The 23,130-nt window shown below is 40.9% G+C and overlaps 1 protein-coding gene across 26 annotated transcripts in view; it reads right to left on the reverse strand.

Moving 5' to 3' along the window:
* Positions 1 to 23,130, reverse strand: part of MYCBP2 (MYC binding protein 2) — a 444,438-nt gene that overhangs the window by 387,600 nt on the left and 33,708 nt on the right. For all 26 annotated transcript variants that reach the window (XM_038370114.2, XM_043504638.1, XM_043504632.1 and 23 more), the window contains exons 2-3: positions 18,259 to 18,334; positions 6,265 to 6,480 (exon numbers count right to left, since the gene is read on the reverse strand). In XM_038370114.2, the coding sequence (XP_038226042.1) occupies positions 6,265 to 6,480; positions 18,259 to 18,334 (292 nt within the window). The remainder of the gene's footprint in view (positions 1 to 6,264; positions 6,481 to 18,258; positions 18,335 to 23,130) is intronic.

A 23,130-nucleotide genomic window follows, 5' to 3' on the forward strand; every position in this document is an offset into this window, starting at 1 on the left:
GTTTGGCTTTTGGCAGGTCCCAACTTTTCTCTACACTTTCTGACCTCCAAGAGTCACCTTTCCTTGCTGATCCATCCCTTCTTACATTCCTTGTAAGCTTTCTCTTAACCTGTTTGAGATGCTTGTTCACGCAGTTTGGTCTGCAACCCTTCCCTACAAATTTTTTCCCCTTTGCTTGAGATGCAGCTTCAGATAATTTCTACAACTCTGATTTAAATAATTCCAAGCCTCCTCCACATTCAGCTGCGTGAGTTCTTCAGTACAGTCCACTTCCCTAACAACTTCCCTCAATTTTTTAAAGTTTGTCCTTTTGAAATCAAGAATCCTAGTTGCAGACCTTTTTTTAAAAATATCCTTCCATTTAGTTTCAACTGAATTAACTCATGATCACTTGAACCAAGGTTGTCCTCTAGAACCAGTTCTTCGAGTCCCTTGATACTTACCAATACGAAACCTAAAATGGCATCACCTCTTCTTGGTTCAGTGAGTACCTGGTGAAAAAAAATCTGTCTGCTATCACATCCAGGAATATTTGGGTCCTACCATTATTAGTAGCACTTGTCCTCTAATCTATATCTGGGAAATTAAAGTCTCCCATAAATACTACTGGGAATTGTATGATAATCTCACTGAGAATATTAAAGTCTCTATCCATATCCACATCCTATCATAGGGGTCTTTAGCATACCTCAAGCATTACTCCAGTGAAACCTTTTACACCCTTCTTTGCCAAAGTGATTTTGACCCAAACAGATTCCCCATTTTATCCAATCACTTCTAATTTCTGGATCACCTACTTTATCATTAATATACAATGCTACTCCACCACCTTTACCTGTATTTGTCTTTTCTGACCAGAACATACTCTCCAGTCACTACTACTATTCCACCGTATTTCTGTTATCTCTATAATATCTAATTTCACTTCCTGACCCAGGAGTTCTTGTTCATCCATTTTGTTACCCAGGCTCCTTGCATTGGTGTAAAGACATCTTAGTTGTTTCTGCTTGGCTACACCAAGATTCCTCACCCAACTAAGTACAGTTATTCTACTACTAGTATCACCGACCTGACTGTTCGTGCCAATACCACAGGCAGTATCTGCTCTCTTGACATCCAGTCTCCTACCCTCTGTTTCAGACACACGTTTGCATCTCATAGAATCATAGGACTGGAAGGGACCTTGAGAGGTCATCTAGTCTAGTCCCCTGCACTCATGGCAGGACTAAATATTATCTAGACCATTCCTGACAAGTGTTTTTCTAACCTGCTCTTAAAAAATCCCCAATGATGGAGATTCCACAACCTCCCTAGGCAATTTATTCCAGTGCTTACGCACTCTGACAGTTAGGAAGTTTTTCCTAATGTCCAACCTAAACCTCCCTTGCTGCAAATTAAGCCCATTGCTTTTTCTCCTATCCTCAGAAGTTAAGAACAATTTTTCTCCCTGTAACAACCTTTTATGTACTTGAAAACTTATGTCCCCTCTCAGTCTTGTCTTTTCCAGACTAAACAAACTGCATTTTTTCAATCTTACCACACAGGTCATATTTTCTAGAGCTTTAATCATTTTTGTTGCTCCTCTCTGGACTTTCTCCAATTTGTCCACATCTTTACTGAAACGTGGCGCCCAGAACTGCACACAGGACTCCAGTTAAGGCCTAATCAGCATGGAGTAGAGCGGAAGAATTACTTCTCATGTCTTGTTTACAACACTCCTGCTAATACATCCCAGAATGATATTCACTTTTTTTTTGGGGGGCGCAACAGTGTTATACTGTTCGCTCATATTTAGCTTGTGGTCCACTATAACTCCCAGATTCCTTTCCGCAGTACTCCTTTCTAGGAATTCATTTCCCATTTTGTATGTGTACAACTGACTGTTCCTTCCTAAATGAAGTATTTTGCATTTGTCCTTATTGAATTTCACCCTATTTACTTCAGACCATTTCTCCAATTTGTTCAGACCATTTTGAATTTTAATCCTATCCTCCAAAGCACTTGCAACCCCTCCCAGCTTGGTATCATCTGCAAACTTTAAGTGTACTTTCTATGCCATTATCTAAATAATTGATGAAGATATTGAACTGAACTGGACTCAGAACTGATCCCTGCAGGACCCCATTCGTTATGCCCTTCCAGCATGACTGTGAACCACTGATAACTACACTTTCATCACAAAAAGAATACAAAATCCTTGCATCACGACAAATGAAGGCACACAGCAATTTAAGAAAACAGCAAATTTTGCTCCATCATGATCTGTTTACAGGAACCTCCAAAGAATTTTTCATTTAGATCTATATTTCAAATAAAAGCCTATACAAAACCATTTGGTTTGCTTGTTGGCCTATCGGATTTCAGAAAACAAAACTAGGGATTTCACTGAGATTTATTAATGTATCTTGTACAAAAAGAATAATAAATTTCAGCTTGTTTTCAACTACCAGCTTTAGTGTCAATTGGAAAAGCATTTTGGATTTGAATTAAAACAAGTATTCTAAAGGCCCGTCTACACTTAAAATGCTACAGTGGCACAGCTCTTCAGTACAGACATTATCTACGGCAACATGAGGGATTCTCCCACCAATGCCGGTAATCCGCCTCCTGGAGAGGCAGTAGCTAGGTCAACAGAAGAATTCTTCCACTGACCTAATGCTATCTACACCGGGACTTTGGTAGGCTTAGCTATACCACTCAAGGGTGTGGATTTTTCACACCTGTGAACAACGTAGTTATAGTGACCTAGTTTTCTAGTATAAACCAGGCCTCAATCTCAGTCAAAAGAAGCTTAGCACTGGAGCAGTTGTGAAAGTGGAAAAAGTTAAGTAAGTTTTTCTTCCAGTTCCCATTTTCATCCCTTTGACTCTTTGACAAACATAAAAGATCTTTATCAATATTCTCTATTTATCCCAGTGTCTTATTCAAAGGAAATAAATCTAGTAATTATTAAAATGAGACTTCAAATCTGCAACAACTCACCTCATTTATATCAAATTAACAAAAATGAGCTCAATAGCCTATGCCAATCCAGTATGCGTGTGTGCGCGCGCACGCATGCATAACAAATATCATAAAGCAATTCACCTATTAATGAAGGTAACATTCTCAAAAACACTTAAGTGATTTAGGAGTCTAGGTCCCATTTTCAAAAGTGATTTGGGCACTTTGGCTCCTAAATCCTATGGTTTAACCAAACATACAGCTTGTCTACACAGAGATACTGTGCAGCAAGCTAGAGTGTAAATCTAAAGTACACCAACTTGCTGCACAGTAACACGCCATGTGGACACTGCTATAGAGCAGTGAAAGTCCACTAAGCTGCAACCAGGGACTTTCCCTGCACTGGAACACAGTCCACACCACAAGTAATGCACAGCAATTGGTGCACTGTAGACAAGCTGTTGGGCTTCAAAAGGTCCATATTTTCAAAGGCACTTTGGTGCCTAATGATGCAGATACGCACCTAAACAACTTAGATGCCTAATTCCAAATTATTACAATGGAAATTAGGCACCTACCCTGTGTACGTGTTTTTAAAGCCCCACTAGATGCCTAACTGCATCTTTAGGTATCAAAATAACTGAAAATCTGGTGCCTACGTCACTTCTGAAAATGTTATTCACATTGCTCTAATACTGCCTTACTACGGTTTCTAGAAGTATTTCTACAAACGGGAAATAGTATTTAAAGACATTAAAACAGCCTTTTTTTTTTAAACACACATTCACACAGGTAAGCTGTCCCTCATTCCATTTTGATCAGGTGTCAGTCATATTCACCATCAAAAAATCACAAATCCCTTCCCTCCCAAGTAAACAAATCAAGGTAGGCAGCATTTACAACTTCACCTTCAGAAGCTATCAACCAAATTTACAAAGAAAACAGGCCCTATACCCTTACATGGGAATTGCCATACTGGATCAGATTCACGATTCATCTAGCTGCATATCCTGTCTCCAGAAGTGGCTAGCACCACATACTTCAAAGGAATGTACAAAAAAAATCAACCACCACCCCATACTAGATATATGTGGGGTCATCCCACCTCCCGAAGGTCTCATCTTAATACCTATAATTAGAGATTGATTTACATTCTGAAACAGAGCTTATTGTCTCCTTCTGTCCTTCATTGTTGCCTAGAAAGCAGGAATCTTTTACTGTTCGAGTTTATAGATGTTTTGTCATGAAAGGTTAGGTTGCAAGCCCAGAGGGGATGCTGGGGAACTTCAGAGGGACTTAACCAAAGTAGATAATTGGGAACATGGCAGACACAATTCAGTGTTGATAAATGCCAAGTAATGCACGTTGGAGGGGACTATTACAAATTATCCACATAAACATCCAATCCCTCTGAGCCTTACTAAATTGTTAGGCTCAAAAACCATCCTGTTCCAATTTTCACACAATTTAAGTGCTGTGTGAAAAAGTATTCGTTTTATCAATTTTAAATTTACCACCTTTCATTGTGATGAATGTCCATCCCCTTGTGCTTGTGTTTTGAGACAGCAAGAACAGAAGTTCCCAATCTTTCTTCTGCACACCATTCATTTTATAGACTCTTCTCCTATTTTCTCATCTCCTTTCTGACGAACAACAGGAATCTTTCTACTCTCTTTGTAAACGTTTTTCCATGCCCCTAATAATTTTTATTCTTCTCTGAACCCCCTTTAATTCTCAAATATCCTTTTGGATACAGAGCCAGCAGTATTAAAGCCATACTACAGATTTACAAAATAGCATTCTGTTTTCCATATTACTCTTCATCCTACTCCTTATGCATCCTAATATTTTGTTTACTTTTTTGACTGAAGCTACACATTGAGCAAGCCTTCAATGAGCTGAGATGATACAGTTTATTTAGAACCCTGTAAAAGTGCATTATTACTACCAATCCTTCCCCTCCAACGTGCATTATTTGGCATTTATCAACACTGAATTGTGTCTGCCATGTTGCCCAATTATCAACTTTGGTTAAGTCCCTCTGAAGTTCCCCAGCATCCCCTCTGGGCTTGCAACCTAACCTTTCATGACAAAACATCTGTAAACTCGAACAACTGTAAGATTCCTGCTTTCCAGGTAACAATAACATCAACATAAAAAAGGCAATTTTAGTACTATTTAATTCAACCTTATCATAATAAGTCAAATAAAAAAGAACTATGTGAAGCTGCTCTGCCCAAGCCCCTTTGAGCTCACATCAGGGAAAGATGACAGGAAGCAAGATTAATAGATTATATATATTAAACAAACACTAATTGGTAGGCAAAATAGAATTCACAAAAGGCATACTCAATAGTTAAATGCAACTGGTAAATGGACATATGAGCAAATAAAATATGCAGGTAAGAAAACAATGCAGTTTAGCCATTCCCACCAGCTTTTCTTTCCATTATTCCACTATTGAACAGCATCCTTTTATAGCAAAATCGTTAAAGTCATTAAATTCTAAAGGCTATTATTACTGAAGTATTTTGTCAACAATCTTAATATACAGACAGACTGGTGGAAATCAATGCCACAAAACACTGCAGCCAAGAGCCAAGCAAGATTTCAAAAAAGGACAAAATATTTATATGGGAGGATGAAAATATCCAGTTACATTAGATGGGATTGAAAAACTAAATATTTGGAAGTAATATAAACGCTCAAAATCAGAGAATAAGCCAAGTTCTAATTGAGTTAAAAAAAAAAAAAAACCTATGGGTAGCTTATTTCTAAGGGTATGTCTTCACCGCCCGCCAGATTGGCAGGCAGCGATCTATATAGAAGGGATCGATTTATCGAGTCTCGTCTAGATGCGATAAATCGACCCGCGAGCGCTCTCCCATCAACTCCTGTACTCCAGCACCGCGAGAAGCACAGGCAGAGTCAACGCGAGTGGGAATGGGGGGGGGGAGGCAGCAGTTGACTCACTGCGGTGAAGACACCACGGTAAGTCTATCTAAGTACGTCAACTTCAGCTACGTTATTCACGCAAGTTGCATAACTTAAATCCATCTCCCCCCCCCCCTTGTATAGATGAGAGCTCAGTGACCACCTCAGGGTTTCTTGCAGTCTTCTGAAGCATTTAGTATCCATCGTTGTCAGAGAAGATACTTGCCTAGATGGATACTGGTCTGACCTGGTATGACAATTACTATGCTCCTAACAACTTGTCAAAGTAAAAGGATCCAACTGAGAAAGGGTTAAATTAACGTTGATGAATAAAACTGTCATGTAGACTATAAAGTTACACATGAAAAATTATCCAGGGTGACTTGCCTTTGGAAGCTTGAGGGGCGGTTCTTTGGACTCCTCCTCTTCATCACTATCCGAATCCCCACTCTGCACAGTGTTCTTTGAAGCCAAAGTTACAGATGATTCTTTTTTTTGCCACTCCAAAACACAGTGGCGGACATTGCAGTAAACATTAAAAGCTGAAGGGTTGCTGTGTAATTTGATATCTGGTATGGTTATTGTACTTTCCAAGTTTTCAGTCTGAAAAACAATAAGATTTTATTTTTGGCTGAAAGTTAATTCTTCCATGTATAAAGTTTATTAAAAACTTTTCAAATTTCACTAAAGAGAAATATCAAAGTCTCACTATCCCTTTAGCCAGACAATGGTAAAAAGTGGGCTAATATTTTATTTTCTCAAGTATGGATGACCAGAACTCCATATGGCAGAGAAAAGCGGCACGTCATTCATAATGCACAGTAATAAGCAATTTTCATCAGCACATGTATCTTTCTTTATCATAACCCTAAATAACACACAAGTCTTCAAATTAGGAAATTTTACACTACACCATACGCTGCATAATACAGCAACAGGAAAACCACATGACAGGATTTCAGAATCAACTGAGAAAGACATGTTTTTACCTTTTTATATTTAAATGTAATTTATACAACACTGACTTGCATTTGGGAATCTACCTCATGGAAACAAGCAGGGAACCCTAGAGAAATGTTAACCTAAACACTGGCACAGAAGAACAAATTTAAAACTAAAATGTGATTATAGTCGGAAAATTGACTGCAGAAAAGGCACATTCATGCTAAACAAATGAGATCCCTACGTATGTATTCAAAGAATTTTTTTCTGACAAAAGTTCATTTTTACTACCTCTTACTCATTAGAGCTGCAGAGCAAATATAAACAGGGGAAAGACCACTTTTTTTCTTGAGTCACACACTAAACAGAATGTTAATTATGTTCCAACAAATCCTAGAGAACAGAGACTGATTTTGAGATCTCAATTTGTGACTGCCAAGCCAGAAGTTATTTTACCAACTAGCTTCACAAATTTGATATGGAACTCACTGAGAAGCAAACATGAAAACACATGCCAGTTTTCAGAGCATAACTGCTTTTTTAATAAAAATACTTGAAAAAAATAGACAAATCTCTTCTGCCCAGATTGTCATGTCTCATTCAAAATAAAAAGCTCCAGACTCAAAACAAAAATGTAATTTCTATAGAAGCAGGAAGTTAAATAGCATAAAAATTTAATACATATATACAGCAGAAGTATATTTTATCGATACATAAACTTTCAGAGGCTGTTTGAGGTGATTATATATTTGGCTTATAAATAATTGCAGTTTTCAGCCCTAAAGCTGAAAAACTGGCCTTAATTATACAAATCAAAAGCAATTTACTTCATAAGCAATGTTTCCCCTTGTACTGCAAAACAATTGTAGGGCACATATCAAGGTTCTTTGGAGCATCTTCCACATAAAGCCAAATGTTATTGCAATGACAGCTACTGTGCAGTAAATTTGAAATCTCCATATTTAAACTCATTCTCACTAGAATTGCATGAGATTTGATCCATATATGTTGCAGAACCCACCCCTATTTATAAGTAGGTGGCCAAGTCATCTTACGTACATTCACATAACTTCAAAAATCAACCCTTTTAGCACTAGACTAAGTATTACAGGCTGTTTTCCTGCATCTTTACAATGAGCTGACCAACTTTCAGAAATTGTCTCCTGTCCTACTTTCAGTATTAAGCATTATGTTCTTTAATTGATAGTTTAGGTTTCAAACCTTAAGTATTCCAACCCATCTGTCCTTCTGCATTGAGCTAACATTGAATACATCTGCAGAATGAGACAAACTAGAACCCCATTGATACAGCAGAGAGCTGACGGCAGAACATTTTCCATGAGAGCCCATTCAATTTGGAGAGGCAATGTGGTCCAATGGGCTGGGACTCAGGAGACTTGAGTTCTAGTCCTGATTCTGCCACTGATCTCTGTTTGACGATGGGTAGATCCCTTCACCTTGTTGTGCCTCTATTTCCCCTCATACTCCATCTTGTCTATTTGGACTGTAAGCTCTTTGGGACAAGGAGCGTTTTGTATTGTGTTTGTAGAGTACATAAGAAAATGGAGCCCCAACACATTACTGTAATATAGATAAATAATTTTAGGAATAATCCACTATTCACCTTGGTCCTAAATGTATTGATCTTGAGGGCATACTATAAAAGAGCAGGAGTTCAAAGAGGGCTGGAGGGTTACGGGTGCAGTTTTGTTGAGAAATTGAAGGGAGATGTTGATTTGGTTGCCATTATGTTTTTATGTCTGGTAGCTATATACATAAGGATGCTCATATTCATCATCACTGTAAAATCAATGGCAAAGATGCCAAAAAAACAGATATTGGTGAAAAAATGCTATCACAGAATTTATTGAAGACTTGATAATCACAATGTCTATGAGATATGCTAAAAATCACCTATCAAAAATGTTAATAACCAGTCTGGCCCAAAAGGGTCTGAAAATGAAGCTTGCTTACTTATAGCCTTACTTCTTCGAGAGGGCTCTGCATATTCATAGTTATGAGTACTGCTCCGCCTAATGGCGCCTAACAATAAAAACTTCTCAAAGCAATAAATGTTCAAGAGCTACTGTGCCCTCTCCTATACCTCCCCTCAGCATCTCTGAAAGTTCCAAGGCTATATAAGATGGTGCAGTGCCCTTTACCACCTCAGATTCCTCCACTGCCAGTCCAGAGATTAAAAAAAGGAGCACTCAGACAAAGCGAAAGACAGGTGGAAGTGTGACTATGCAGAGTCATCTTGAAGAACTCTGGTTATAAGTAAGTAACCTCCATTTCTTCAAGTGGCTCTACATCCCACTCATGGAATTGTTTGATAAGCAGTGCTGAAAATAACCCAGAGGACGAAACAGAGTCCCAGTTGAATAGAGACTGATGCACCGCTTTACCAAATCTAGCATTACCCCCTATGGCCAAGTTAAGAGCATAATGCTTAGAAAAGTGGGTACAGAGGTCCAAGTCATCGCCCTGAAAATTTCAGTAATTGGAACTAGCTTAAGGTAAGCAAGAGAAATTACCATAGCTGTAGTGGAATGTAATCATGCTGTCACAGATATGGGGATTTGTTAATGTGCAACATTCAACAATACACTTTTAATCCTTCTAGTGTCTGGAAAGATATGTTAAGAATCATGTGGGTTACAGGGTAAAACAAATAATCTAAATGATTTTCAAAAGCTAAAATACCTGAATCTAACCAATATGCAAGAGCATAAAATACATAAAACAGATTCCCCTTTATTAATATACAGCTCTGGGGAAAAAATACCCGCAAATTAATTGTCTCATATGAAAATCAGACACCACTTTTGGCAAAAACCTGGAATCAGGCCTAAGAACCACCTTAACTTTTTGAAAAGACATAAATGGTGGCTCAGCCATTAAGACATTTAATTTGCTCACTCTTCTGGCTGAGGCTATGGCAATAATGAAAGCCATTTTAAGAGATAAACAATACAATGAACAATCAGATAAGGGTTCAAAAGGGGAGTTCCTAAGCGAAGCTGAAACTAAATTAAGATCCTAAGATTTTTGCCTCAAACAAGGCAACAAACTGGTCCATTTCAAATAGTAGTTAACACTTGCTGGTAGACAGCTTTCTAGAGTTAAGCAGTATATCCTACACCATTAAGGAAAATGACTGTTCAAGAGTAGGCATGGTCAAAGTCAGGTAAGGGACTGTGAATCCGATGGAAAAACCTGCCCTCTTGCTGTTGCAGCTCTGGGCTGCTCACAAATAGCATGCGGGTCCCACCCTGAGTGTCCGTGTAATATAGGCCTGGTCCAGCAACTCTGACCCCATCAGCCCGTCTGCAACACCACCAGCTACACTCTGGCTTCCAGCTATTACATTTGAGGCTCTGAATCTGACAAAAAGTCAATCCAAGGAAGTGTCTGAAACACTTCTGCAAGAGTAAGCAAAGCCCCGTCTTCTCTTTAAGGAAATGTATTGTCATTGGAAATCTAAAGCTCCTCTAGATCCTGAACAGAAATACTTTATACATGTAACTTTAGCTCCCTTTTTAGTGCCATTTCTCTTAATTTTCATATTTTATTTTACTTTGCTCATTCTCAATGTCAAACTGACAATTTTCTCTCTCTTTTTAAACATTTTTTCAGAACATTCTGGTAGAATAACCCTACACTCTCACATTTGAAAACTTCTCCTTAAAAGGAGAAGATGAGGAGCTCTTCTAGGAAGACAGGACAAATTTTCTATGCTTTGATTTTTTTTTTAAATCATCATTTCTTCCCTGTACAATGGAACTTTATGATTCAGGTGGGAGGCAAACAGATCGGAGACTAAAGTCCTTTACAAAGAGACAGAATACATCTGGGTATAGTTCCCATTCTGAATGATCTATTTGTTCCCAACTAAGCCAGTCAGCTCTAACATTCATTTTTCCCTTGGATGTGAAGGCAGCAGAGAAGAACCTGCCAAAGTCATTAGCAAGTAACCTTCTCTTTACAAGAGTGTGGACCTTGCTCCCCCTCACCTATTGATGTAGGACGTTACCAAGGTATTTGTCCGTCATGACCAGTGCCAAATAAGGGAGTACTAAGCAGTTTGTACTGTGCTTGTTCCCTTATTTGGAGCAGATCCCAAGGAAGTCCTTGACCTGGTGTGAGCACCCTATCCTTCCAGACTGGCATCTGGGGCAATAACTTCCTGAGTGGTTTGCCTATCAGGAAGCCTGACTCAAATTTGCTTGAATCCCACTATCTGATGGACTTGAGTATCCTCTTGGGTATATACCTTCACTGAAGGGTGGAAAAGAGATTGGTGAGGGAGGACAAGAGGACACTCTGTAGCATCCTCACATAAGCATGGGTCCACTAAAGATTATCCACACAGAGACTACTGATCTCAGAACAGACAGTGTGTGAGTGGATACTACCCAAGAGAGGCTGACCAGTTTTGATAAGATTCCTCAGTTTCTCCTGTTTTTCTTGTGATATGAAAACTTTCTGGAGAACGGCATCTATTCTCCTCTCTGAGGTGGGAAATCCACTGCAAAGGTGTTAAACTGATTATTCTCCAAATGTAATCATAGAGCCATGGTTCTGCAGCATCCTGACTGGTGCTGGCTATAGCTCTGACTCTGGATTAGGCTAGAAAAAGGAGGTCATCCAGGAAAGAATAGACAAGAATCCCATTCCTAGTATTAACACTACTGGCATTTTCATAAATATTTTCATGGCTGTTGCTAAACCAGAAGATAAGAGACCTGTACTGATGGTGCTGTTCTCTAAGAGCAAAGCACAAGAAGCATCTGTTAGACAGCCAAATTGGCATATGGATGTTGACATGAATAGATCTGAAGGATGCCCTGACCTAGAGTACCCTCATTGATGGCGGTTAGTGTGGATTTAAGGTTTCATCTTGACTTTTGTTTTTTTTCCCCATGAACTTGTTGAGATACCTTCAGACTAAGAACTGCCTTGCAGCCTTTTTGACTTTTTTTTTGGGGGGGGGGGGGGGGGGACTTGGAATAAGAAAATGAAGTGAAAGCACTGGTTTCTCTCTGGAGGATGAACAGATTCTATTCCTCCCATTCAGAGATGAACGATGGCCATTTGGATGTCTCATCTTTTCTGCGTATCATTTAGCAAGGGAAATGGGATAAATCTGTCTCAATTTGAAAAAATCCAAGACTATCCCCTTTGCACTGTTTCCAAAATCAGTTTGTCAAGGGTCACCACTTGCCAGAACACTACAAAATGAAGCAGCCACCAACTACTAATCTAGCACCCCTCTCTACACTGGGATGGTCTGCTAGAGATGCAGTTTGTTTTGAGGAATCTGAGGTTGAACCAAAGAACTCACCTCTGCCACCACATGCTCCGCTGGATTCTCTCATTTTCCTCTTAAGTGTTTCCAGTGGGATTTTCTATATTGGCCAATGTAAAAGGACTACCCTGATATGGAGTAAGACCTGTAGTCGCTCCTATCCTGCTTGTTAGGAACTTGATCTTTCCAAGAAGTCCACTACCAGCTTACCCATAGGTTTGCCAAACAGCTTACCCTCACAGTATTTTGAAGTGGTTGAGAGTAGTTAATCTGTGGATCTCTCTTTCACTCCCAGGGCCACATGGATCAGCATACAACAGTAACTCCTCACTTAAAGTTGTCCCGGTTAACGTTTTCGTTGTTACGTTGCTGAACAATTAGGGAACATGCTCATTTAAAGTTGTGCAATGCTCCCTTATAACCTTGTTTGACAGCCGCCTGTTTTGTCCATTGCTTGCAGAAAGAGCAGCCCATTGGAGCTAGCTGGTGGAGGCTTGGAACCAGGGTGGACCAGCAGCCCCCATATCAGCTCCCCACACCCCTAAGTTCCCTGTGTGGCAGCTGCCCAGCAGGCCATCAACTGCCAGCAATTGAGCTGTTCCTCCCCACACTGCCATGTGCCGCTCCTGCCCTGTGCTTTGGAGTTGCCCCCCAAGCCTCCTGCTTGCTTTGCCGGCAGGAGCGGGGAAAAGAGGGGCTAATGTCAGGGTGTCACCCTCCCCCCCCCCGCTCCTGCACCCCGCTTACCCCATCTTCCATAGAGCAAAGGGGACACAGGACAGGGCTCAGGAGGGAGGGACTTCCTGGCAGCAGCTGCAGTCTCAGCTTGCTGATCTACTTAACAAGGCAGTGTACTTAAAGGGGAAATGCGCATCTCTCTCTCTCACTCACAGAGTGTGCGTGTCTCTGACTGCCATGCTGTCTCCCCTCCCTCCTTTCATGCTGCCTTGTAGAGTGTGAGGCTACATTAACAACGAGTTAACGCTTGAAGGCTCAGCCCATTGCTAATTCATCATTTAGCAGTAAGGCATTCCCTGGGAAATATCCCACCCTCTGACTTCACCACCTCAACCAAGCTTCACAATCATCATAGCTGTGTACCAGTATTAAATTGTTTAAAACTTATACTGTCTGTGCGAGTGCGAGTGATATTAGTCTTGTCTGGTGAAAATAAATTTCCCTGGAACCTAACCTGTCTTATTTACATTAATTCTTACAGAGAAATTGGATTCACTTAGCATTGTTTCACTTAAAGTCACATTTTCCAGGAACATAACTACAACCTTAAGTGAGGAGTTACTGTATCACATCTTGGCTCTGGCTGAGTACCAGAGGGCAACAAGAGAGGGGTCAAATATGAAGTCTGCTTCTAAAGACAGCTTTTTTCAGAGATGCAACTAGTTTAAAGGCCTTTCTATGCTTCAGAGGTATTTCAGATTGCAAAACAAACTGAGGCAGTTGACAAGGCCTCAATTTTTCTTTTCTGATTCTATTCTCCTAATCTGTGAGATCTTTTGCAATAGATCCCCATCTGAAAGACTGGTTGTGTTGGACTAGAAGGAAAAGAGCATCAACATAAGGAAAGGAGACCACATTTGATTTTGGATTGGGGCACACTGTAGCACTATTTGGCAACGCTCCTCTGCATGTAAGCTCCCTTTCCACTTTGATAATTTTTTCGACCGGGAGGATTTACACGGCTATATTATTCTAGTCTGGAACCAGAAAGGTTATATTGCTTAGTGGTCTCACTTTCTCTATTAGACTGGCTTTCCTCCTCCTCCTTTCTTATAGGAATTTTCTGTGGAAATAAACCCAATATAGATACTGTCTATTTTATCGCTATGCTTAAAAAAATCAGTGGGAAGAAGTTTGTCCTGAACCTCCTCCTCTTTATGATATAGAACAGAATCTAAGAGGTGACCCATTCTGGAGGTGGTCCAAGGGCAAAGGGTAAAATAGTTTATACATTGGGGAAATTTTAACCTAAGCTGGTAAAAGTAAGCTTAGGAGGTTTTCATGCAGGTCCCCACATCAGTACCCTAGAGTTCAGAGTGGGGAAGGAACCTTGACATGGTGCGATTAGGAGTCTGAGCACTGAGACCTCCCACATCCCTCTTTTACAAAAAATGCTTCCCGTAATCATCCTCCTCAGGTGGAGATCAATTTACGAGGAAAACCTTTGAGACTGAATACACCCATGTATTCACATCTTACACACTACTTTGTACAATAATCTTCCTACAAAATATGGCTTGTGAGGTATCGCTTGAAAACTAATAACTTGCAGGTCAATAATACCATGGTGAAATGTATGTGGCAACATTATACGTAAAGCTACAAATTTCCCCTGCATGCTCAAACTCACATAGCCCTGATTAGGTAGGAATGGTTAAGCAAGTGTATCAAAACAAAGTAATGTGTGTTTCCTTCAATTTACATATAAGTAGTAAACATTCTTGAGACAGCAAGAGGGAGACCAGGCAAATCTGCATTTCAGCATACAGAGGGGAGAAGAGCAAACAGGGGTAACCTTCTTTCTTGTTTGAATAATCTGCTTTGAGGCGTAATCCTCAGAAAATCCACTTCAAGGGAGTCTGGACTATAAAAGTGAGGGGCAAAAAACACAACAGGCTCTCCTCTCGCTCTTTCACCTAAGATGACAAATGAACCACCCCTTTAGAAGCAGATCCCAACTTGAAAATTCAGTCAGCTATGTTGCTGGGAACATGTGATAAGGATCTTATTTTGAAACAAGTCTAGTTTGTTAAGTTTTAAGTTTCTAGTAAGTGTTTATTCTGTATCACTTGTAACCATTGCTGATTTTAATACATTATACATGTATGCACTTAAAATCTATTTCTTTGTAGTTCAATAACTGTTTCATTCTTTAATCAACACTAACCCAGTGCTGCAGTTAAACTGAGCTGTTTGGTTAGCTCCAGTTAAAGTAGCATGTTCCTGTTGCATATTTGATCCCTTACAGGGGCTATGGACCTCTAATATTTGAACTGCCCAGGAGAGGGCTGGACAGCGAAGAATGTACATTGTTTCATGTTCTCTGTGTATATAAAATCGTCCTACTGTATTTTCCACTACATGCATCCAATGAAGTGGGCTGTCCCCCCCGAAAGCTTATGCTCAAATAAATTTCTTAGTCTCTAAGGTGCCACAAGTACTCCTGGTCTTTTTGCGGATACAGACCAACACAACTGCTACTCTGAAACCTATCACTTAAAGTCACTGGGTGGTGGAAATGCTACAGAATGGGAGAAGGGATTAGGCCTGAGGGACCAATGAGCAGGCTCTCCTTGTTCTTTCTTCTGGGTCTCTATCAGTGTCGCCCCACCATTGCAGCAAAAGAAGTGGGGAGACGGACAGTTGCTCCATCAGAACTGCAAGAGAAGAGTCTGATGGCTATGTGGGAAACTTTTTGCACTTTAACCTACACAGAGTGTAGGGAAGAGAGGCCTACTACCCACACCCAGCCCAGAAGATTTTCTTCATGGGACTCTCCCATTGCTTCTTGTAAGCAACACTGCTCAAGGAAGGGGATACAGCAGGAACCTCTACTCTAGCCCGAGTCTCCACAGAAACAAGTGCAGGTCTCCATCCAGGCACTTAATCAGTAGTATCTTACATTTCCTTTCTTAATAGTCTGACGTGCTGTACTCTGCATGAATAAGCAGTGGAGTACATGGAGAGTCCCAATAAACACATTCGGAGAGCCAGGAGATTTCAAGCCAACTAAAGGGGTGGGGGTTGTTTAAAATTTTTGGGGGTTTTTTTGGTTTTCAATGTGCTCTGAAGCAATGAGCTGATGACATGACTTCCTCAAGCTGCAGAGCCAAACACAAAACTGGCAGACTTCTCAGATGTGAAATCAGATCTCTTATACCACTGACTGACAAAGTCCTGTCTGCCTCCAAGTCTGCATATTACAGAGACCCCAGTATCAAGGATCCGTGTACCTTATTACAAAAAGTGGAATGAGGCAAAGGAACAAAACTTTTGTCTCCTCAAAGATAAAAAGCCAGCTTACACTTCACATGAAAATTATTGTAAAAACCAACAAAAAATATTGGAAACCAAATCACTTAGGCAGCAGATGCAGACTGTGAGGGTCAATTAGAGCAGAGTCTCTACTACTGGATTAGAAGCAGCTACAGCCTTCAAGACAACCTATAACTTCCTCAAGTACCAAGCCTTTCCACTGAATGTAATGGAAGCATGAAAGGGACCCAAGGAATCTGCTTTATTGTCAGCTTTGTGGAGTGCAGAGGTCCAAGATTCATCCTCCTGTTTGACAGCGACCTTGCTGAACCATCATCAAGGGAATAAAAGGCTGCCTTGGTCTGTTGCTGGAAGTAAGGTACAGAGCTGAAGAAATGTCCTACTTAAAGAAAGCACAAACTGCTCTCGAGAGATTGAGAAATGTTCACAGACCAAATACATCCTGTAGTACTACTTAAGACTTCTTAGTTTTGTCTTTTTTCTTGGAAGCCAATCTGATAATGGAGGAGCTCTGCTCAGGTGACTGAAAGAAGGCAAAAGCTCCTCTCTAAGTACCAAAATACTGAAAATAGTTTAGAAATTAACTAAGTTTATGTGAGAAAACTAACTATTTGCTGGAGTTTTCTGAAGGAAACAGTCCTGAAGATTAGCCCCAGGCTGAGTTAAGCAGAACAGTATGGTAAGTATCCAAGGAGACAAGACTGAGCTCTGAGCTAGAGAAACTGTTCTGGTTTTGTCCTTTCAAACCCATCTTTCTGGAGTCGGAGTACCTACAGTAGGCTTGGTAGACATGGACAAGGTAGAGAATTGACGTGTAGTAAACTGTTCATTACAGGGGTATTCTATTGCTTTTCAGAGTAGAAAATACAGTAGTTCTAACTGCTGTTTTTTGCTGTGCTATTTGCATCACCTGATTTGAGCCATTGTTTGTTAATCAAAGGGATCCAGTTCCATGTCCACATGAATATAGAACAGTTTAAAACTTCTTTAGAAAGAGCAAATTTCAGCAGAAACAACATTCAATTAATCATATTAATTTAAATACTAAATGTTTTTGTATAAGTAAAGATAAAACTAAATACACATCAAATCCTTTTGTGTTTGAATTTTTTAAAAATTTGGTTAATATTTTGTAATATAACTATTGTTTCCACTGTTGTTGTAGCCATGTTGGTCCCCAAATACGAGAGTGATCAGGTGGGAGAGGTAACATCTTTTATTGGACCAATTTGGTTGATGAAAAGATAAGGTTTCAAACTCCACAGAGCTTCAAGTCTGAAGAGCTCTAAAGCTTGTCTCTTTCACCAACAGAAGGTGGTCCAATAAAGATACAACCTCATCCACCTTGTCTCTCCAATATATAGCTAGACAATCCTCTGTTGTACCCTATCCCCAGTCTCTAATGGTCAAACAGCAGCTTTCCAATGCAGTACAGTAAAATTTACAAATATCTTCTCATATTTAGTGCTGCTTAGAGCTAAATGGAGATAACGGCATAAAATGGTGTTATAAAGCTTAACGTGCTGTTCAAGATAGCATGAGGCAATCACTGGTGTACAACGGGGGAGGGAAAGCGGTAAGAGAGTCTACACCAAACACCGATTCCCACCAAAGGAGATAGGGCAAAGTGTTGAAATTCTGCCTCTCCTAATAGCTGAGGCATAGGTTTCAAATTGATTAGATGCTTGGGGGCCTTGTCTTCCCAGCAGCAAATGTGGGGAGAGCTCTCCTCACACAATAATGTTGTCCTGTTATGTATACAGTAAAATTTTCAAGCTTTATGACCTAAGATTATTTAACTAAGTATGAAAGAAATCGAATTTATAAACTATTTCTCCAAAAATATTTACTGTTATTTCACACTGAACACTATAACTACTAAATAAATTTTGATAAAATTATGCACTGAACCAAACAATTGCAGAACTCTAAGCTTGCAGCCAAGGTCATATTGTACACTCTGGATACAAACACTATTGTTTTTATTTCTTCAAAAAGATGACAGAAATAACTATTTGGTTAACATTCTTTTCTTTGTCTCTCATCTGAAATTATTTTGATTAATGCAAAGATATTTGGTCTATTTGAAATTGAACATATGGATTCACATCATTTACCTTGTTGCGTGTTTTCACTCTCAATTTAGTCTTCTGTTTCCTTTTCAGTTTTTTCTTGCTTAAGATTTTCTTACTCCTGAAAAAGTGAAACATTCATGAAAATAAAAATTAAATTTTAACTGGAAAAATGTTTTAGTAGATACTTGACCCTGTTGCCTCTATCACCACACCCCCACAGGAAACAGAAGCAGCACCTGGAAGGAGTTTGCTGGGGTCAAACTATGAATGTTCCAAGAGCCTTATGGGTAAAGCTGAGAGTCTGTCAAATTTCCATGACTTTCCAGGATCTCTGTGAATTATGCAGCTGGCTCCGGGGTTGCCCCAGCAGTTCAGGCAGCCCTTGGGCCAGTCACACTGGGCCACTGCCCGCCCTCCCAATAGCAGCAGGAGGAGTTTGGGTGTGGGAGGGGACTCAGGGCGGGGAGTTGGGGCACGGGAGGGGATGAGGGGTCTGGGCAGCGTTTATCTTGGGAGGGCTCCCTGGAAACAGCAAAAATGTCCCTCCCTCAGCTCAGCTCCATGCGCTGCCTCTGCCCACAGGCACCGCCCGCGCAGCTCCCATTGGCCACAGTTTCCAGCCAATAAGAGCTGCGGAGCTGGCAGCACGCGGAGCAAGGAGCTTAGGGAGGGACATGTCACGACTTCCGAGAAGACAATTAGGGCGCCTGCCAGCCCTGCCAACTCCCCCCAGCACCAGTGGGGGGTCCCAGGCTGCTCGCACCCACAGTGCCCCTCCTCCCTGACTGCTCCTCCAGCACTCATGGCACTCCCCGGACCACCCCTCTCAGTACCTGCGCCTCCCTTCCCCGGCATTCCCCCAGCATCCGTGGTGCCTCCCAGCACCCACAGCACCCCTCAAGCACCTCCCCCCTCAGGCCATCCACCCCCCAGCACCTGTGTGCCTCCTCCCCTCACGAGCACCCGCAGCACTCCCAAGATTTAGTCAGGGGTATAGTACAAGTCATAGACAGGTCACGGACTGTGACTTTTTGTATATTGCCTGTGACCTGCCCATGACTTGTAGTAAAAATGCCCATGACTAAAACGTAGTTATGGGTACCTTCCCAAAGCAATCAGCACCCGCTCCAGCTAACGGTGCAAGGAATGCATCAATGATATTTAAGTTATACTTCACTATTCCACAGAATCTAGTGGGACTCTCACAGAGTTCCCAGACCAATGGCCTCTTCTCTCCCCTTTTTAAGTAGGTTTAGATGTCACATCAAGAAAAGTATCTGTTCACTCTGTATACTAGCATTTTCACCATTGCTGGCCCTGATAGTGATGCACTGTGCAGGACAAATGGTAGAAAGAATTGCAAAAAATTCTCAGTACAGACACAGCCGTTCTGTACTTCTGTCAGGATAGAACATGTACATTTTTAGTAAAATATTTAACTTAAGACAGATCCAAATCCTCCATACAGGAAAGATGGCTCTGAAAATACATGACCAGCCCTAGACTCCAGCTGGTAGGAGAAACTACGGAAGCAGCTAAAGCAGGGACTGCTGTACTGAGGAAAGAATAAAATGAGACCCAGGCAGAGCCACACCTCCCCCCACCATTCCTTGGTCCCAGAACTCTGTAGGGCAGACATCATTACTCTGGGGATACTAGAGCTAAAATATTGGGCTGGTGCCACACACACTCCATGTGGCCTTGGGGGGAAAACTGCAAGGACGAACCAGCCAGAGACTCCAGCTGGTAGCAACAGCTACAGAAACTGTGAAAACAAGGACTTTAGGATATGCAGAGCATTTTCTACAGTTTTGACTGCACTTTCTCAGGCCTGCGCTGACTCCAGTTTGTTCCAACCCTCTCCGTCCCTCAATCTGTTTTACACATCCCCCTCTGTCATGTCTCATTCACCATTCATTTTCAACAACCCCACTCCTTACCAGAAAACAAGTCATGAAACTAACATGAAATTTACTGCCATCACATAGTTCACTGTGTGTGTGTGTGTGTGTCTTGTCTATTAAGACTGTAAGCTCCTTAGGGCAGGTGCCATCTATTTCTCTTCTGTACATTGCCTAACACAATAGGTCCTTAGGCACTTGCAATACTCAATGTAACATTCTTTCATGCTGCTCTTTGTTAACAAAGAGCCCCCCAATTTAGAGCACAGGATTGTTGAATAATTAAGCTAAGGGATCCTGAACTCGTATATAATTAAAAGATTCCCCTATGGGCAACAAAGCAAAGATGAGATCATTTATCAGGACGCACTAAATACCTTATTAAGGATGAGGCTGTGAAGCACACTTCCTTGGAAACTACCCTTTGTATGCTACACTCTCTGCTCACAGCGGCCAAACTCTAGAAAGAGAGAGGAGAATATTCTCTATTCCAGCAATTAGAAGTTGTTGCCATCTAAAATTTGTAGCACACCCCCTAGCCAGAACAAATACCAAACATGCAGCCCCAAGGACGGTCCAGTGAAATCACTCAAAATTCCACCACCTTCACGTTCCCAGCTGTTGGCTTGATGCTAGGATGAGTAGACTCCTTATCAAGGTACTTCAATGGATCTTGCTGGCAGTGACCCCAGGTATGCTCAGGCTAGTAAATGTCTGGTGAATTTGTTTAAGCCTTGATTAATGATAGTTATTGCTACTGAATCTATTTCCTAATTCCATATACAATCATAATTGACTGTTCCATCAACTTCTCTTCCAAACTCAATATATGAATTCAATTCTCATTAAAACTGGCTCAATTGTTGTATCCATCTCTTTAGGTAACAAGGACACACGCCTGCTCACATCGATGCTTACAGTAGTTTTTCCATTTGTTTTGATAGCAACAAGATAAATGTGCAAAGCTAGTCAAATTATTGTCTCTTTAAAATGGGCATGTAGGGCTTAGAAACACTGTTCACACAAGTAAAGAAAGAAAATTAGAATGTCATCTAAAATGGCTGCAATTAAAGAAAAAAAAAAGTCTGCTGAACATCCCTACTCCATCTTATTTCAGTTCATGGCACATTATTAAAATTAGATGAGGCTCACCTCATTCAAATGTCTATTTAAATCATGCAAGTAATGCTATTTTAAATGGTTATCGAATCAACCAACAATGGCCCCAATCATCTCCCTCCTGATTTGTGCATGGAAGAATCCTGCACACATGGAGCTCCTATTGTCAACACAGAAAGGGAACTTCAGAGTCTTCAAAAGGACCATCTGTCTCCAGACCCTGCAGAGTCCTCTCCATGAGGAATGAGGGGTGGAGTTAGGACAAGTTGGAGAAAATTCACATTATGGAAAAGTTAACAGTTCCAGGCTACGTATCTCACCCTATTCTGAGTGGATCAGGCGCTAAAACACCTATCCTTGTGCCCCATACTGGGGGTACATAGGACTCTAATGGACAAACAGTTCTCGGTTACTTCTCTACTGTAAAAGTTCCATGGAAACCAAACTCTAAAGCAGAAGGGATGGAGAACAGGAAGTAGAGCACTCATATGGACAAACATCAAGAAGAACTCCAGTCACTGTACAAGTTAAATAAACTTTCCTTCTTCACTTAATGTCCCTGTGGATGCTCCACTTCAGGTGATTCCCAAGTAGTACTCAGAGGTGGTGGGTGCTTTGGAGAAGGATCTAAAACTGACTGGAAGATGGCAGTCCCAAACACAGCATCTATGCAAGATGCATGCACTTGAGCAGAGTGCTTTGAGAAATGTGTGGATGGAGGCCCATGTGGAAGCTTTGCAGATTTCTGAAATAGGAATGTTCTTTAGTAGGGTAACAGAAGTGGCCTGCAATCTGATGGAATGAACTTAGAAGGGAATGGAATATTAGCAGCTTTGTATCAGAGAAGAAAGTCTCTGGGGGCACGAGTGCTCCTGTAACTCTATCTGTGACAGAAACAAGTAACGGAAGAGGGGCCTGAAAGGGTTTAGTCCTGTTTAAACAGGACAACAGCCTTCTAACATCCAAGGTGTGAAGGATGTCATCATTCCTAGTCTAATGAGGTTTATGGGGAAAAACTGGGAGATGACTAGCCTGATATGAAAATCCAAGATGACCTCAGGTCAGAACCATTGATATGAAGAGAGGGATACCTTGTCTTTAAAGAAAACAGTGTAGCCATCAAAGCCCCTAACTCATCAACTTTCCAAGCAGACGTGACTGTCAACAAGAAAGCGGTCTTCCTGGCTAGGGCATAAGAGCGAACACATGGCCAGCAGTTCAAAGGGAGGTTGCATCAGAGTTAATGACAAAGTCCAAATCCCAGGATGGGGGCTCCCTGACATGTGGAAACAGGTTATATAACCCTTTGATGAACCAAGAAGTTGCAGGATGATCACACCAAAACCCCTCCACTGGAGCATGGAACATCATGACAGCCACTAGATGAACTTTAACTGAGCTCAGAAAAAGGCCTATATTCTTCAAACCAAAAAGGTACTCTAGGATTTCTGAGAGGTGAGAGTCAGTAGGAGACAAGTATTTTAGGATACACTAACGGTAAAATCTCTTCCATTTCTGCTCATAAGTTTTCTCTAGATGATTCTTTTCTACTATTCAACAGAACCTCTTGAATCTCTGTAAAACAGGAGAGTTCTATCCCCAACAGGCAATCAGGCACCAAGCCTTAAGTCACAGAGCATTCGGGTTGGGGTAAAGAATTTTTCTGAGTCCTCTGTGAGTAGGTTGGGTGTTAATGGAAGGTTGATAGTAGAAATATAGAAAAGCCTTCGTTCTGAAGTTAAAGAACAGGTTTCAAGCACTTGCAGACCTTGATGAAGGGGAGGGTAATGCAGATGAGGAGATCAACAAGAAGCAGGACAAAGTAACATCAATTTATAAACAGAGCAGTGAAGCCTGTCTAGGCTACAGGAAGAAGAGGATTATACCCAGCACA

Source organism: Dermochelys coriacea, chromosome 1, assembly GCF_009764565.3.
Source record: "Dermochelys coriacea isolate rDerCor1 chromosome 1, rDerCor1.pri.v4, whole genome shotgun sequence".
NCBI lineage: Eukaryota > Metazoa > Chordata > Testudines > Dermochelyidae > Dermochelys > Dermochelys coriacea.